Genomic DNA, 18859 nt, shown 5'->3' with positions numbered 1-18859 from the left:
GAGGAAATAGACCAGCGGACTGACGAACCGTTAGACCGGGGGACGAACACGGGGGGAAGCAATACGGGATATTTACCACACCTTCACTGGTCACACTCAGAAACTCATCTACCAGCCATGTACGACGCGCTCCGCCACCCGTTTCTTCAGACCGGGATATGAAATTTATTGTGCGGTTCGTCGGTAAAGCTACATTTACACGGTAAGCATCAGCTACCAGCCGCCCGCCCTGTTCAGTCTATCCGCTCACCTCAGCGCTCTTCCCGCCGTTCGCTTTCAACCAGCAGCCCCGGAGGAGAAATGCTGCCGTACTCCAGGCATTCCCCCAGTCATTTTAAGGATGCTTATTGGTTCCCCAAAAACGATAAAAAGTCGGGCATTATCATCAATCAATAAAATCCCCACGGGCCAATCTTGAAGATTGGACTTTATGCCGCTGAGACTTAGCTTTTGTCAACAACTCAGAGGCGGAAGTGAGAGCTCCGCGCAACGCAAATGAAGTCCCGGCCGGAACACGGTGCGCTAACTAATAAAACATAAATTAACGAAGCTTCGAGGCAGGTAAATTTTCCTCGAGGAATTTTAGTAATCGAGGTACTCGAATCATTCGAGGAATCGTTTCAGCCCTAAACCTTTCAGGCGGTTTTCCCTTTTCAGAGAGCCGGCTCTTTATTTATGATTATCTGCAGCCTCATATATTAACATAGTTGGACAAATAGGAATGTCTTGTATGATAAATCTTTTTTTAATTGCTCCCTACGTGAAAAGCCTTGTACTTCCTTAATTTTATGTATTTGTTCTGTTGCGAAAGCAAACATCCTTCCTTTTGTACAACATTTTAATCAAACTTTTACATTTTTAACAAGAACAAAGCACTGCAAGCAAATCTACCAAACATACCCATAAATAATAATAATAATAATGATGATAATTCATCATTAAATATATTTAATATTCAGCCAGATGCTCACATTTGATTGGTCACAAGGCTGTCATGCTAATCAAAACAAAGTCCATGAGCAATAAGAGCTGAACAGCCAGAGGGAAAAAATGGGGATCTCTCTTTCTCTCTTACTTTCTCACTCCGTCTCTATCTCTCTTATGGTGTGCTCCTTGCTTCTTAATGAGCCACGTACAACTCGCTGTAGCAGAGAGAAAGGGGCGGGGCCGGTGTTATGCCCAGAAACACATGCCTGCCCAAAATTGCATCCCCTGTCGCGGGAGCGCGCATCGCTCTCGCATATTGACGAGAAACTGGACTGAAATGTTACGGAGGAGGAAATTTTAAAGATATTTGTAACATTATCACGTTTCTTAACCATGTAATCCCTAAACGGTGGGTTTTATTTCGCAAATTACTTTAAATAAATACGGTCCCATAAAGCTCTGCCAACCAAACCAGTTTCTGTGACGCTTATTAAAAACTCAACAGACACCAAATGGAAGAGCTGCTAAAGCCACATTAAGAGAATTTAATTAAATCTCTCATTTGTTGTGCATTTCTGCACAATGCAGCAGATTTAAGCCATCATGCAGGGCCGGTCCAAGGCTGTATGAGGCCTGGTATGTCAAAACTTTGTTTTATTTCAATCAATCAATCAAAGCTATAAAGCACCCTTCGTGTTGGAGGCAGTTCGCTGGAAACGCATAATAAAGGTTATTTCTGAACTGGGTTTGAACCATCAGGATCACGGTAAACTGAAACTGGTGGGATTCTCCCTTTTTCTCCCATCTCTGCAAGAGGGCAGGTGGATATTGAAAGCAATGTCCTTTTATCTTTTCTTCACTTCCCTGGACTTGCCCGTAGAGCTATTGCTATATTCTTTGCTAATTTCTTAATAAAATAATAATCAAATGCATTTTGATTTGTTCTTCATTGACACAGTGTTTCACGGTAAGACTTATTTATTTCCGTAACAGGTCTTAAACAGAATCTGATTTAGGGGCCCCTCTTGCTGCTAAAACATCAGCACCTCTAACAGATTCTGTATTACATTTAATCTGAGAGGGGAGCAGTTTAACTGGGCAACCTAAAAACAATAAGTTAGTTTACTAATTTGAACAAACAGAGCTCAAACTCAAAGATTAAACTCACAGCATCAGATTGTAGCTATGGTAACAAAACAATCTAACTATGAATATTATTCTTTGTTTTATATTTGTTTACAATAATATTTGTTAACAACAGCCCTAGTTTATGACTAGATATATCTCTATGCTGACTAGACAAAATATGTATTTGAAATATCTTCAAAGAAATTCTGAAAAGAATAAATGACATCAGATTTACTATGATGTTTCATGGAGGTTTTAATTCAAGAAATATACAGTGAATTACTGTCTGAAACGTATTTCATAATTAATAGAATATTTAAAAATAGAATATTTTATTCATAGGCATCTTTCTTGATGCTCAAGCACACAGAACAAAATACATAAAATAAATTTTTTGATCATGAGAAAAGCTCATGGTCAAAAAGAATCACCAATATAAAACTGAATTAAAATCGCCATACATCTTAAATCTGATGTCATTTATATTAGTCAGGATGTAAATAAATTTACTTCAGACATATTTTGTCTGGTCAAAATCATAATTATACTGTTTAAACATATGTAGTCAGAAATTAATTTTAGATACATAGAGTGAAAAATTGGTAAAGCCCATTTAATGATAGAAATGCCTGCGTCAGCAAAGGCTGATGGACTTTATGGAATAATAATAATATTTAACAATATATTTTTTTAATCCTCCCGTTGTCCAACCAGTGCTCTGTTTCTGTCTTATCAGTTAATTTAATTCTGTAAAACATTCATCCTAATTCGGTCTCACACATTGTTTCCTTTAATCTGTCTCGTGTTTTTCCAACAGCTTTTCTCCGCTTTCGTGCCTCATATCATCAGTAAAACGTGAAGGTGTTTCGTACCTATCCTGTGTAAGATGATCTTCGGTGTCCGGCTAAAATCCAGCAGTCTGCGCTGATCCTCCATCTTTTCCTCGGACTTTACCCTGATTTTTTAAAACTCTGTGAATGATATTTCAGCAGGAGTTAACAGCTCGTTGATAAACTCTCTCTGAGGCGGAAGCGAAGACATTTTACAGCAAATACTCACATATTTACCTAAAACTAGCGATGTGCTTTCTGTGCCGAGGCTTCGGGGCCTGCGTCGAGTAAACAAACAAGATTTTTGTGAAGAGTGTATCAAGGCTTCTGTTGCTGGAGCAGGATGTGACGTTTGAAACCGCGCGAGTGGGCCGTACCACGTGACTGAGTATACAATTTCAAAAATTATACAAACTACTAAAAGAAGCAATTTTCTAAAACTCCACTAGCAACCAACCTTTCAATAAAATTCGAATTCATTTTCTTAAAATATTCAATATCACTGAATATTGAAAGTGAAGGAACGAAGCAGAAAAATCAAAGAGGAACCAAAAGTTCGAGCAACAGTGACACACACGGAAGATAAAGACACAGGACAGATTGTAGCGTTAGCCTTTCTGCTGTAGGACGGTAGTTTGAAGAACGGTTTGGTGTTTTATGTACATATTTGAGAGATTTTAGTGGGGTGAAATCCGTTCAGCTTCTTTTACCAACGGGCAGGTAACTCCTGCTGAAGAAACATTCACAGAGTTGAAAAAATGTAACGTCAAGTCCGACGAAGAGATGAATGATAAATATGCTCTGCTGGATTCCGCCAGGACACCAGTGATCATTTTATGCCGAATAGGTACGAAAACTTTAACTTTTTTACTGATATGAAGTACCAAAGCGGACAAAACCTGGACGAAATACGCGAGACAACTAAAAGTAAAAAAAACGCGGGAGAGTGTTTTAAATTAGCAATGAAATGCGGCTAGCCACATTTCCAATTTGACTAAAGAGTCGCACAAAAATCCCGGTTTATGAATTCATATAAACTGCTTATAAAGCTTATAAATTCATTGAACACGCTGTTGTAAGACTACCTCCTGAAAGCCGAAAATTACAGCGTTAATTCTGGTCATTCAATGCTGCTTTTTATGCGTGATGGTGTTCAAAATGACATTCAATGACCAAAATAAGCGCGGTAATTTTTGCCGTCTCTATAGATGGTGTTTTTCGTAAAATTAACAAGTCCCCTCTGTACTTGTCTTATCCACTTAATTTAAACTCGAATCACCCAAAAGGAGAATTACCATAACAGACAACACTAATTCACCAGAGACCAACTAGTTTTTTGTTTTTTGTTTTTCTGATTTCATGTATTCTACTGTTATTACTGCGGGTCTATCCTGTGTATTGATTTAATTAATCCTTGTGAGATATGAGGAAAATACAGGGAAGCACAAGGGGTTAACTTGAGTAGATATGATCCATCGATTAGTGGGTGAAATTCAGGAGCAGGAATACTTAGAGGTTGATAGTGGGAACAACGAATCTGGACTAATGAGGGAACTGACCGCAGGTGTGAGTAGTTGGGCAGGAACCAGGCTGAGGACCAGGGAAGAGAAAGTGACATAGGAGAAGAAGGGAGAGAATACAGGGGAACAGAAAATAATTCTGATACTGCAGAATATCTAGACCTAATGACATAAAACCTGATTAAACTAGAGTAGTTAAAAAACTGAGAAATAAACATAACTAGAAACACTGATGAACTTATTTAGCCAAAATAGTAAATTAACATAAGTTAATGAAACTAGGATGACTAAGAAGGGCTCAAATAAAGTGAACTGAAGAGGAACAGAAAAGCACAGAAACCAAACCCAACCCAAGAACCCAGAGTCCCGTCAAGCAAAAAAATTCATAATACCTTCACATGAAGCAAATAAAGACCAACATGTCCTTTTGAAATTCAAGTGTGTCTGTAGTACATGTTTCCAACACCAGAGGGCCCTCACACCTGAGTTACTTTACTGAAAACTAATCTTTTATGTAGCAGATGATTTTGATGTCATTAAATACAGGAAAACGATTATTGCGTGGAACTTGTCTATTTTTCTTTGAGCAATTGTTAAAAATATCCCTATGCTGACATGCATAAATGCATGAATAAGAATCCTATTAGAGTGGTATATCACTTAGAATTAATCGACTACTCATAGGTGGAAGTGAGAACGTTGTACAACACAATTATCTGGCCTGAACAGACTGCACTAAATAATAAAATATAGTCAGGGTTTCCTGCAGAAAATTAGCAACGCCTAGTGTTAGAAGGACTAGGACAGTCAACCAACAGCCCACAATGCCCCTAAACCAAAATGAGTTTGACACCCCTGTTTTGACCCATCCTTATTGTCACAGTTACCGATTTACAAAAACCTTGAATAAATAAATAAATGCGTCCGCTCTTGAAGAAGGCGGACGCTTTTTTCCTCTGCTCCCTCCCTGCCCATGCCTGCCCTGTTTGCTCTGTTTTTGTCCTGTCTTTTTCCATATTTTTGGAGCCTTTCTTTGCACATCCTCCGAATCTACAAATTATGGATCTGGTCAACCAATCTCTCAATGCAATCGATAAAATGTTTGACATGAAGTCTGGTCACAGGAGAGCCCTCTTGTCCTGCAGGGACACACCCGGTGGGATTCACCCTGGATTTATTCATAACAGGATTTCTGCTGTTTGGATTCCTGGATTATCGACAAATTTGTGATGAACTTGGCCAAACTAGCGAACACTCAGACTGTTGGTGACGTGGACAGAGACGAGGACTCTAAAACTCACTAAGGAGTTGGAATCAATCTAGGAGAAGTTGTTAGTTTCGGCTCAGTGGAACAACCAAACTAATTTGGATGATTGGGAACTGAGATGTATCGGAGAGACTTTAGGAAAGATTGAAATTTATAATCTTCCCAACCTAAGATATTCTGTTTCTGAATTGGCTTTCCCTGTGTCGCATTGGAAGGGCTGCTTATTTCTAATCTTCTTGAAGATATGTAAACATAACGCTCTTTCCCTCCTCACCCCCTCCTGTATCCATGGAGCTGTGGAGCTGAGCGCTCCCAAGGTCATCATTCCTCAATAAACAACACTTCTATCGGACTTTGCCGGGAGACTGAGCCTCCTGATTTCATGGTCCCTTGATGTCACCACCTTCACTCATGTCTTTGTTTTGCCCCTATTTAACCCAGAAAATTATTTTATTAGTTTATTAGCAATATTAGAAATTGTGGAGTGCACTATCCATCCATCCATTTTCTTTCACCCTTGTCCCTTAGTGGGGTCGGGAGGTTTGCTGGTGCCTATCTCCAGCTAACGTTCCAGGCGAGAGGCAGGGTACACCCTGGACAGGTCGCCAGTCTGTCGCAGGGCAACACAGAGACACACAGGACACACAACCATCCACACACACACACTCACACCTAGGGGCAATTTGGAAAGGCCAATTAACCTGACAGTCATGTTTTTGGACTGTGGGAGGAAACCGGAAAACCCGGAGGAAACCCACGCATGTACACTATTTAGATCAATATTATACAGTCCAGAAATGGAATCAGAATCAACTTAGTTTATATTACTTTTAACCTAGAAAAGGATTTAGAATTGTGAAGTACTCACTTTAACCCAGAAAAGGAATTAATTAGACACTCTTTAGCTTAGCTTATCAGAAACTGTCGACTACTCACTATTCAGATGCAGAGACCAGAAGCCCGGAGGAAACTTCTGGATCAACATCGTTAGACTATTTTTCAGACTCCTGCTCTCCCAACCCAGAAATGAAATTAGACCAGAGGAAACTTAGCAACCCTGAACAGGAGCTCCTAGTTTACATACTTTAGATCAATATTAGATTCTTTCTTTCTTTCTTTCTTTGTTTCATTTGTTATTTTGTTTGTATTTCCTTTAAATTCACATAAAGCGCTTTGTTCATGTAAAGCCTTGTTGCTGAAAATGTGCTATATAAATAAAATTACCTTAGCTTGGTGGGTGTGTAAGAAAAGTCTGATGGCCTGCCAGGCTTATCATACACTGGAGGAAACCCTGAGTTTTTTTTTTTTTTCTCACAGTCTGCTGTTAAATCCATCCTTAGCTTTGAATTACTAAAATTATTTCTATTTGCTAGATGCCAGAATGACATCTACTTTTCTGGTCAGAAGAACCACATTGGTTAATTTTCATACTTAAAAGTTTGTAATTGTAGAATAACCCAAAAAGGCTGTTTAGATGCATTAATGGGTTAAAGAAAATGGTTCATTGTTTGATTGATCATTAAGAGCTTTTCTTATGTCTTTTTATACAGATCTCCCACAATGCTGTGTGCGTAAAGAGGACCGGGTTGTCAGTGAGCTCAGCAACCAAAAGGGGAACTCCACTTTAGATCAAGAGGAAAAAGAACAAAAAAGGTTCAAGGAGAAGAAGAAGCGCCTCTGCACCAGTAAAGATGAAGAGCATCTTGTGCTGAAACAGGAGACTGACATTTTGGTGAATCCCTCTAATGTGCAAACAATCCACAATGAAACAGAACCACAGAGGAACCAACTCATCTCTCATGACTCTCCTGAGAGCCAGGATCAGGAAGGAAGAAATTCTGAAGACCCAAGAAAAAGAAATGACAAGCAGAAACGAAATGAAATATGTCAGAAAACCAAACATCAGAAAGGTAAAACTGAGAGTTCAAAACAAAAAACACAGAAGAAAGTTCACCCAGACCAAACATTATATTCATGTAAAATTTGTGATGAATCCTTTAATCAAGCAAGTTTATTGACAACACACATGAGAACTCACATGGGCAAAAAGCCCTTCACATGTTCAACTTGTGGAAAAAGTTATGGCCACAAGGGTGGATTAATTTGTCATATGAAAGTTCACTCAGGTGAGAAACCTTTCTCATGTGTGACATGTGGAAAAAGTTTCATAACCAAATCTATTTTAGTTGTTCACATGAAGATTCACTCAGGTCAGAAGCCTTTCCCATGTGTGACCTGTGGAAAAAGTTTTAAATGTAAACATTCTTTACTTGATCACATGACGATTCACACAGGTGAAAAGCCTTTCTCGTGTGTGAATTGTGGAAAAGGTTTCATACGCAAATCTGATTTACTGGGTCACATGAGGATTCACACGGATGAGAGGCCTTTTTCATGTTTGAGCTGTGGAAAAAGGTTCATCTTCAAAAGAAGTTTAACTGTTCACACAAGTACTCACACAGCTGAGAGACCTTTCTCTTGTGTGACTTGTGGAAGAAGTTTCAAAGGCAAATCTCAATTACAACAGCATGCAAAGATTCACACATGTGAGAAGCCTTACTCATGTATGAATTGTGGAAAACATTTCACACGCAAATGTATGTTACTTATTCACATGAGAACTCATTCTGGTGAGAAGCCTTTCTCATGTGGGACCTGTGGAAATGGTTTCTCTCAAAGAAGTCAATTAACTGTTCACATAAGGACTCATACAGGTGAGAAACCTTACTCATGTGGGACCTGTGGAAAAGGTTTCTCTCAAAGAAGTCAATTAACTGTTCACATGAGGACTCATACAGGTGAAAAGCCTTTCTCATGTGGGACCTGTGGAAAAGGTTTCTCTCAAAGAAGTCAATTAACTGTTCACATAAGGACCCATACAGGTGAGAAGCCTTACTCATGTGGGACTTGTGGAAAAAGTTTCTCTCAAAAAAGACATTTAACTGAACACCTGAGGACTCATACAGATGAGAGGCCTTACTCATGCAAGTCTTGTGGAAATAATTACAAGACCAGACATGGTTTGTCTTATCATATGAGGACACATACAGGTGAAAAGCCTTTCTCATGTGGGACCTGTGGAAAATGTTTCCGTAAAAACAGCCAATTAAGTGTTCACTTGAGGGCTCATACAGGTGAGAAGCCTTTCTCATGTGGGATCTGTGGAAAAGGTTGCAGTCAGAAAGAAGCTTTAGATGTTCACATGAGGACTCATACAGGTGAAAAGCCTTTCTCATGTGAGACTTGTGGACTAAGCTTCATTAGGAAATCAGGTTTACGTTCTCACATGAGAGCTCATACAGGTGAGAGGCCTTTCTCATGTGTGACCTGTGGAAAAAGTTTTGCTCAAAAATACTGTTTAACTTGTCACATGATGACTCATACAGGTGAGAAGCCTTTCTCATGTGGGACCTGTGGGAAAAGTTTCTACACAAAAAGTCCTTTAACTTCTCACATGAGAACTCATACAGATGAAGGGCGTTTCTCATGTGGTACTTGCGGAAAACGTTTCCTATATAAATCAACTTTAGATTCTCACATGATGCTTCATACAGGTGTGAAGCCTTTCTTATGTGGAACCTGTGGAAAAGGTTTCAGTCGAAAATCCAGGTTAACTGATCACATGACAACTCATACAGGTGAGAAGCGTTTCTCATGTGGGACCTGTGGAAAAAGTTTCCATTCAAAGGACAGTTTAAATTTTCACATGAAAATTCATACAGATGAAAAGCCTTTCTTATGTGGAACCTGTGGAAAAGGTTTCCGTCTAAAATCCAGGTTAACTGATCACATGACAACTCATACAGATGAAAAGCCTTTCTCATGTAAGTCCTGTGGAAAGAATTACAAGACCAGAAAAGGTTTATCTTATCACATGAGGACACACAGGTGAAAAGCCTTTCTCATGCGGTACTTGCGGAAAAGGTTTCCATTATAAAGCAGCTTTAGATTATCACAAGATGGCTCATACAGGTGAGAAGCCTTTCTCGTGTGGGACCTGTGGAAAAGGTTTCCGTATAAAACACAGGTTAACTTCTCACATGAGAACTCATACAGATGAAAAGCGTTACTCATGTGGTACTTGCGGAAAAGCTTTCCTTTATAAATCAGCTTTAGATTCTCACATGATGGCTCATACAGGTGTGAAGCCTTTCTCATGTGAAACATGTGGAAAAAGTTTCCGTCAACAGTGCATGTTAAATGTTCATATGAAAACCCATACAAGTATGACAGGATTCTCAGAAACTAGCCGTTTGAAAGCAGAGTAATTACGGCTGGATGACATTCTTACAATGTAGCAGTTTAGAGAAAATAGCATTTCAAATAGGTTTAACCATAATACTGCATTTACTTTGGTCTGTTATTTGTGTCTCTCCATTTGAAAGGGTCTTTACGTGAGATAAGAAGTGTTTTAAGAACTTATGGATGCATTTTTAAAATGTTTTTTTTCCCCCCAAGTGAAGTTAATTGTATTAATTTCATCTTAAAGGAACAGTGGATTTGATTGCTTTCAGATTTAGACTTATCAAAGTTTGATGTTTTTGTATGTCTTCTATTTTATAGTTATTTGTTCTACTTAAATACTTTTGCTCAGAAGATGTATGTTTGGTGTTACAAATTAAATGCCCATTGAGAATATTTCTTTTTTAATTCTAAAATTCAATATATTTTGTTTATTTTCTCTTGAGTTTCTGTTTCATGTGGGAAATACAGTTGATTTTATGATGGCAACAATGCAGCTATTGCTATGTTTTTCTAAGTTATGATGAAACCTGAGATGTTTTCCTCTTTTGTTAAAACATCTGCATTGACTTTATTCTTGTTGAATTTACTCTAAGCTGAAAAGTTATGTTTTTATCCATTTGTCTTTTTTCATGTGGATATTTGTTTGAGAAGGTTTTTTTATTATTTAGAATATTAGAAAACGTATTGTTGCTATAGCTTAAATTTCACATTAAGATGTTTGTAGCAAAAAGCTGTTTCTATATAATTCTTGGATAATAAAGTTTGTTTACCTTAATGATGGTCTTTTTCTTTTTTCAGTTTAGTAGAGGATGGGACCCATGTAAAAGGTCTACCAGTACCTACTTCTTGTCTCTTCCATTTTCTTTATGAATTCATAATTTCTCTCCAACATCTGTTTAAACTAGTTTTACTTCTCTTTTGCTCTTGCACTTAAAATTCCTCAGAATATGATTAAATATTCAAATATTTCAAGGGAATCTTTCAGGCGGTTTTCCCTTTTCAGAGAGCCGGCTCTTTATTTATGATCATCTGCAGCCTCATATATTAACATAGTTGGACAAATAGGAATGTCTTGTATGATAAATCTTTGTTTAATTGCTCCCTACGTGAAAAGCCTTGTACTTCCTTAATTTTATGTATTTGTTCTGTTGCGAAAGCAAACATCCTTCCTTTTGTACAACATTTTAATCAAACTTTTACATTTTTAACAAGAACAAAGCACTGCAAGCAAATCTACCAAACATACCCATAAATAATAATTCATCATTAAATATATTTAATATTCAGCCAGATGCTGCTTTTATTCCAGGTGTTGGATATATTCATGGATTTTTGTAACTCACTGCTCCTCACCAGAGTATTGATGAGGGGATGGACTAACCTTACTGTTGCGTTTTTTCCCCCTGTATGTTTTCACATAATGGTACGGTCCCATATTCTCACATTTGATTGGTCACAAGGCTGTCATGCTAATCAAAACAAAGTCCATGAGCAATAAGAGCTGAACAGCCAGAGGGAAAAAATGGGGATCTCTCTTTCTCTCTTACTTTCTCACTCCGTCTCTATCTCTCTTATGGTGTGCTCCTTGCTTCTTAATGAGCCACGTACAACTCGCTGTAGCAGAGAGAAAGGGGCGGGGCCGGTGTTATGCCCAGAAACGCATGCCTGCCCAAAATTGCATCCCCTGTCGCGGGAGCGCGCATCGCTCTCGCATATTGACGAGAAACTGGACTGAAATGTTACCGAGGAGGAAATTTTAAAGATATTTGTAACATTATCACGTTTCTTAACCATGTAATCCCTGAAATGGTGGGTTTTATTTCGCAAATTACTTGAAATAAATACGGTTTTTACACATTTATTGACACATATGAGTCGAACTTTTTTTCAGTCCTCTCTGTGGAAAACGTTCTCTGCAAATTGTTTGAAATTCTCTGCTTTGCCTTTTACCATAATAGCTTAAAAGCATTACAAAACAGAGGCCCACTATGTAGAACATTTTATATCATGCGTAACTTTCTAGTCTGTTAATGTAGGAGGGGATGCATTTTAATTTATGAGCCTGAAAATATTTGCATCCATCCTGTTGATATAAAAATTATAGCATTAGCTCAGAGAACAAGTGTCATTACGTAGAAGAGATTAAATCCCTTCAGCTCTTTATTTCCCCAATTAGCACCGGGATGCATTTTTTGGCAATATGGATTTTGAGCCTGCCAAAATATGCATCCCCTCTTTATTCTCCTCAAATATTATCCTACTGATTTAAAACTTATACCAGCAGTTCATGGAACTATTCTGGTTATAAAGTTATTTCTCTCTTAACTCTTTAATTCTTCAAATTAGCAAAGGGATGCGGTTTTGGGAAATATGGATTGGGGTTAGGATTCTAGTTATGTCGTTGACCTTCCCCATCTGGTCCAACGACTCAGTGGTTAAAATGAGTCGTTGGACCATAAATTATTATTATATTACCATATGTGTCAATAAATGTGTAAAAACCGTATTTATTTAAAGTAATTTGTGAAATAAAACCCACCGTTTTAGGGATTCCATGGTTAAGAAACGTGATAATGTTACAAATATCTTTAAAAATTTCCTCTTCGGTCATATTTTAGTCCGTTTTCTCGTCAATATGCGAGACTTTAGAGCGATGCGCGCTCCCGCGACAGGGGATGCAATTTTGGGCAGGCATGCGTTTCTGGGCATAACACCGTTCGCGCGGCTTCACACGTCATATCCTGCTCCAAGCAACAAAAACTTCGATACACGCTTATCAACAAACTGTTAGCTTGTGTTGAAGAAACATTCACAGACCTGAAAGAAGTCAACGTCTAGATGGAGGAAGAGATGGAGGGTCAGCGCAGACTGCTGGATTTTACCCGGATACCGAAGATCCTCTTACACCGGATAGGTACGAAACACCTTCATGTTTTACTGATATGAAGCGCGAAACTGGAGAAAAGCTGGAGGAAAAGCACGAGACAAACAGGAGGAAACATGTGCGAGACTAGAATGAATGTTTTACGAAATTAAATCAACTGATAGATATGACAGAAGCAGAGCACTGGTTGGTCATCAGGAGGTTCGGGAGGGCAGGTCGATTATAAATATTAGTATAGTTTCAACCAATGGCGTGTAACTGTTGTTTTCCCGAAGGATCCTGGCACACTTTATACTGAGTGTGTATTGGACGACCTTTAAAATATTTTGGACCTCACGAACTCAACATCTGCTCCATTTCAGAATTGCTGGCGAGAACAATTTACCTCAAATTGTTGATCTTGTACAAACAGCATTCTTCCCAAGTCATGTTTTGGTTCCATTAGCGCTTTGCACGTACATAGAAGGAAAAGAGTCAAGCCAATTTGACCAGACGGTCCTTATGAAAAAGACATCTCCCTTAAATAGCATTTCGGCTCCAACAGCAGTTCTATCATTAAATGGGCTTCACTGCTCCTTCATTCAATGTATCTGAAATTAGTTCCTGACTAGATATGTTTAAACAATATAATTATGTTTTTGACCAAACAAAATATGCCTTTGATTTACCTTTAATTACATCCTGACCAGTATAAATGACATCAGATTTACCATTAAGATGTTTGGTGGTTTCAGTTCAGTTTTGTCTTGGTGATTCTTTTTGATGAGGTTTTCTAACATATCTTTTATTGTTTTTATATATTTTGTACGGTGTCCTTCAGCAGCAAGAATTCTGCCTATAAATAAGATATTCTATTATTAATTATCTGAAATATGTCTCAGGCAGTAATTCACAGTTGATATCTTTAATTGAAGAAACCTTCATGAAACCACATGGTAAATCTGACGCCATTTATACTTTTCAGAATTTCATGGAAGATATTTCAAATACATGTTTTGTCTAATCATAGCTTTATTATAGATATCTTAAAATGTATCTAGTCAAACTAATTTCAAATATCGGCTACATTTTAAGTTTTATATAACAATGGTAGAAGATGTGGCTGTGTGGAGACACACAGTCTCCACAGATTTATTTTTTCTTGATCTGTGGCTTTTCTTGTCCTCACTGTCAGAATCTCAATAGATCTGAGTTTCCCTGGAACAACAAAACATTTTATTAAAATGGGGATTATTGTGGACAATTCACATTTTGGATATTTTTCTTGCTTGCCTTCCAAACCGGCCAGCCATTTTTTGGTGTCTGGAAAATAAGAGAGCATCAATAAATTGGCCCTGATTTCCTTAATTTTCGGAATTGGTGATCGGCCACTACTTAAATGTGAACAATATTCATAGTTAGATTGTGTTGTTACCATATCAACAGTCTGATGCTGTGAGTTTAATCTTTGAGTTCGAGCTCTTTGTTCACAAATACAAATTAGTAAACTGCAATTATCAATGACTGCTTTTTAGGTTGATCAAACTAGACTTCTTCTCCCAGATTACACTAAATCTAACACAGAAGCTGTTAGAGGTGCTGATAATTTTAGCAGCAAGTGGGGCCTCCAAGTCAAAGTCTGATCAAGGCCTTAAAGTAGTTTGACTACAAATTAAAAGTTTTTGGTTTGTGTTTTTGTTCAGATCTCCAACGTTGTTGCATTTGTAAAGAGGAAGGGATTCTCATTGAGCTCAGCCACCAGGAGGGGAACTCCACTTTAAAAGAAGAGGAACCAGAACCTCTGCAGATAAAACAGGAGCAAGAAGAACCAGAACATCAACAGTTCAAAGAGGAAGAGAAGCCACTCTGCATCAGTCAGGATGAAGAGCATCTTGTGCTGAAACAGGAGACTGATGACATTTTGGTGAATCCTTCTAATGTGCAAATAATGCACAATGAAACAGAACCACAGAGGAACCAACTCATCTCTCATGGCTCTGCTGAGGATGAGAACCAGGAACAGGAAAGAAGCAAATCTGAAGACCCAAGAAACAGAGATGAGAAGCAGAAACGAGATGAAATGTGTCAGAAAACCAAACGTCAGAAAGGTAAAACTGAGGGTTCAAAACAAAAAACACACAAGAAAGCTCATCCAGACCAAAAATTATATTCTTGTAAAATTTGTGATGAATCCTTTAATCAGGCAAGTTTATTGACAACACACATGAGAACTCACATGGGCAAAAAGTCCTTCACATGTTCAGCTTGTGGAAAAAGTTATGGCCACAAGGGTGGATTAATTTATCATATGAAAGTTCACTCAGGTGAGAAACCTTTCTCATGTGGGACCTGTGGAAAAAGTTTCATAACCAAATCTAATTTAGTTGATCACATGAGGATTCACACAGGTGAAAAACCTTTCTTATGTGGGACCTGTGGCAAAGGTTTCCGCAGTCAAATCAATTTAACTCATCACATGAGGACTCATACAGGTGAGATGCCTTTTTCATGTGGGACCTGCGGAAAAAGTTTCAGAAACAGAAGTGGTTTATCTTGGCACATAACGATGCATACTAATGAGAAGCGTTACTCTTGTGAGACATGTGGTAAAAGGTTCAGTCATAAATACACTTTAACTCGTCACATGATAACTCATACAGATGAGAGACCTTTCTCATGTGGGACCTGTGGAAAAAGTTACAAAATCAAAACTGATTTAATTGGCCACATACAGATACATACGAGTGAGAAGCTTTTCTCTTGTGGAACCTGTGGAAAAAGGTTCAGCCATAAAAGGTATTTAACTTCCCACATGAGGACTCATACAAGAGAGAAACCATTTTCTTGTGGGACTTGTGGAAAAAGTTTCCGTCAAAATGGCAATTTAACTGTTCACATGAGGAGTCACGCAGGCAAGAAGCTTTTCTTATGTGGGACTTGTCGAAAAGGTTTTAGTTATAAGAGCAATTTAACTCGTCACATGAGGACTCATACAGAATGAACAGTATAATCTGACCCTCAAGTACCAAAACACAATATCTCACAGTTTGGAATCAGACTAATTACAGCTGAGTAACATTTCTATAATGTAGCAGTTTAGAGAAGAAAAGCATTTAAAACAGGACATTTATCTAAAACACTAAACTTTCACTTTATTTAGTCAGTTTTGTTTTCATTTAAAAGGGTTTTTGAGATATTAAGTCTTACGAAAAGATGAGCAGGCATTTTAAATGTTTTTTTTTTTGTCTAGTGACATATTAATAGTCTGTTTATCTCTTGAAGTAACGATGGATTTGGATTCTTTCAGATTTAGACTTGTAAAGCTGTCATTGTATGTCTATTCTTTGTACTTGTTTTATTTTATTAATTTTGGTCAGAGAATGCACAGTAACTGTTACTGTTGGTGTAAGTATATTCAGATTCAAGTTTTTATTCTGGAGTTGAATCTTAATTCATTTTCATTTCTTTCTCGAGTTTCTGATTCAGGGAGAAAAAAATTGTTGATTGTATGATAGAAACAATTCAGATGTTACTGACTTTTGCAAAGCTATGATGAAACCTGAGATGTTTTCCTTTTTTGTTAAAACATCTGCATTGACTTTATTCTTGTTAAGTTGACTGAACTGAAAAGTCATTTATACCCATGTTAGTTTTTTTGGTTTTTTATCTGTAACACATTATTTGTTCAAGAAGGTTTTTATTTTTCTGTGTTGATGTAGATTCAGATAGAAATGTGACTAGCAAAAACTGTTTCTATATCATTCTTATACAAAAGTTTTTTTTAACCATAATGATGGTCTTAGTCTTTTTTTGGTTCAGTCATGGATTTTGACCCATGTAAAAGTTTCTGCTTCTTGAGTCTTCTCTCTCATCATTTCTGCCAAGCATCTGTCTTTTTAAGCCAGTATTTTTCTTAACTTTTCACTCACAGTTGCTTATTTCTAGGGAATCATTCATAAATCTAGGTCCTATCTTAAGAACTGACCATTTTTATGGAGGCCCAAATATCAAGCTGCAAAAAGTAATGGAGTCAAAACATGGCAGCGCTACAAAACTGTAACCATAGAGCAGTGTTTTTCAACCACTGTTCCGCGGCATGCTAGTGTGCCGTGAGTGATCGTCAGGTGTGCCGTGGAAATTATTCAATTTCACCTACGGTACCTCCGGACTATAAGCTGCTACTTTTTTCCTAAGCTTTGAAACTTGCGGATTGTAGCCCGGTGTGGCTTTTCTGTATATTTTTCTTCAACCACCAGGGGGCTCTCTAGCAGGAAGTGAACCATTAGAAGTCAAATTGTAAATCAAAGAAGAATGCGCTAATTTTCATTTAGAACAACCACATGCTAGCAGCAGGCACGACGGAGAAATGTTTTCAAACTCATATGATGCAGCTTTTAAGTTGAGGGCTGTCGATCTGCCACTACAGGAGGGAAATAAAGCCGCTGCACTTAAGCTCGGTATAAAAACCGTGGTTCGACTTTGGAGACGTAGTGCTGCGTCCTTAATATATCCAGCAGATTTCATAGGACGCAGCCCTCTGCTGGGTCCTTACGGAAAACCGAGAGCAGCTTCCAGTTTTTTTTTTTTTTTCAAAAAAAAAATTGAAGGTGCTAGTATGGTGAGCTCTATAGTCCGAAAAATACGGTAATTGGTTTTAAAAGATTTTTTGAAAATGAATTATCTGCAAATAATGCCATCTTCGAGTGTCTGCTGTAGCAGTGACTAGCGGCGTAATGATGTAATTTTCTTACCACTAGATGGCAGTAGTGGTAAGAAAATTACCACTACTGGTAATTTAGCAGTGGTAATTACTGTTTTTTTTTTACATTAAAACCAGAGAATTAGTGATGCATGAATGTTACAGGTAGCAGTGATGGAAAAGACAGTGAAGCTCAGCAGTAGTTGGAAAGAACATGGGTCCATTTCCGACAACATGTCTGTGTGAAGTGAGCTTCTCAAGCCTGGTTAGTATAAAAACTAAAACCAGAGAGAGACAGAGAGCTGTCTTTCTTCTTTCTCTTTGTCTTTCTTCAATTTCTGCCAGGAAATCAGCTGTTTTCATCCAAACATGCACAGGTTTCACATTAGATGGGTAAAATATACAGATATTAACATTTTGTACATGCAACTCTTCATATTGTAACAGTGAAATCTTTCCCAAATATTATTGCTTCTTTCAGAATAAGAATTATTTTCTGTATTCTGGCTAAAAGAATGCTTGTGGATTAGTTTGTAAAACACTTTGAAGTTTTCAACAACTTCTTTAAATTTAACACCACAGTGTTGTGGCCCTGTCCAGGTGTTCAGGTGTATTTTTGAAGTGGACATGTTACATGCAATTTGAAATAAGAAATGTAAAATGTGATAAAAAAAAATACATTTTTGTGTTTATTTGATTCCTATTCAAGATACTTTGATAAGAATGACTATATATATAATATAGGCGACTACAGAGTATCTTTGTTTACATTTTTGGTTGGTGGTGTGCCTCGAGATTTTTTAAATTAAAACAGTGTACCTTGGCTCAAAAGAGGTTGAAAAACACTGCCATAGAGCATGGGCTTCTACTAGAAAGACGAGACCAGGACAGGACCATCGCCTACACCTGTCTCTCTTCCAACAACTTGAGGCCTGTGGGCCCAGACTGGACCATGCAATTATATTCAGACTTCCAGAACGAAGACCACGGGCAGCAGAATATTTAGTTAACAGTTGACAGAGATAGTCAGGAGGATGTAATGCTCTGTATGCCAGCACAAGAACCTTAAAACAAATTCTGTCAGAACAACAACTGGATCTCCTGCAGGAGGAAGCAGCGACCAGCAGAGATGGTAGAGCTCCATGGAGCGGGTGGAGGCAACAAAAGAAGAAAAATAAAAGCTGTTGTCTCTCAATGAATAAAGTCTCTTTTTTATACTTACTCCACAAATTATTTGTACACACTGTAGTTTGTATGGTTTCCGTGAAAATAACGTGAAGGTCTCTGGACATCCTGAAGGTAAACACTGACCAGCAGTCAGAAAGAGGGACACTGATGAGACATCCTACAACTCAGAAGCTGCAGGAAGAACCACAATGT

The 18859-nt window shown here is 37.9% G+C and overlaps 2 protein-coding genes across 2 annotated transcripts; both read left to right on the top strand.

Annotated features, from left to right (window-relative positions):
* The first annotated feature begins 3459 nt into the window (after positions 1-3459).
* LOC106907974 (uncharacterized) lies at positions 3460-9702 on the top strand. Its single transcript, XM_088015754.1, has 2 exons — positions 3460-3732; positions 7223-9702. The coding sequence occupies exons 1-2, from the start codon at positions 3669-3671 to the stop codon at positions 9562-9564; spliced, it is 2406 nt and encodes an 801-aa protein (XP_087871880.1). The 5' UTR covers positions 3460-3668; the 3' UTR covers positions 9565-9702.
* Positions 9703-12640: 2938 nt separating this feature from the next.
* Positions 12641-16571, top strand: LOC106907976 (uncharacterized). Its single transcript, XM_014973894.2, has 2 exons — positions 12641-12831; positions 14484-16571. Exons 1-2 carry the CDS (start codon positions 12756-12758, stop codon positions 15779-15781), a joined length of 1374 nt encoding a protein of 457 aa, XP_014829380.2. The 5' UTR covers positions 12641-12755; the 3' UTR covers positions 15782-16571.
* The last annotated feature ends 2288 nt before the right edge of the window (positions 16572-18859 follow it).

This window comes from Poecilia mexicana, unplaced genomic scaffold (genome assembly GCF_051168715.1).
Source record: "Poecilia mexicana isolate PSO_F unplaced genomic scaffold, ASM5116871v1 scaffold_18, whole genome shotgun sequence".
Lineage (NCBI taxonomy): Eukaryota > Metazoa > Chordata > Actinopteri > Cyprinodontiformes > Poeciliidae > Poecilia > Poecilia mexicana.
Note: the sequence above shows the minus strand (reverse complement) of the source record. Positions and strands in the feature narration are given on the sequence as shown.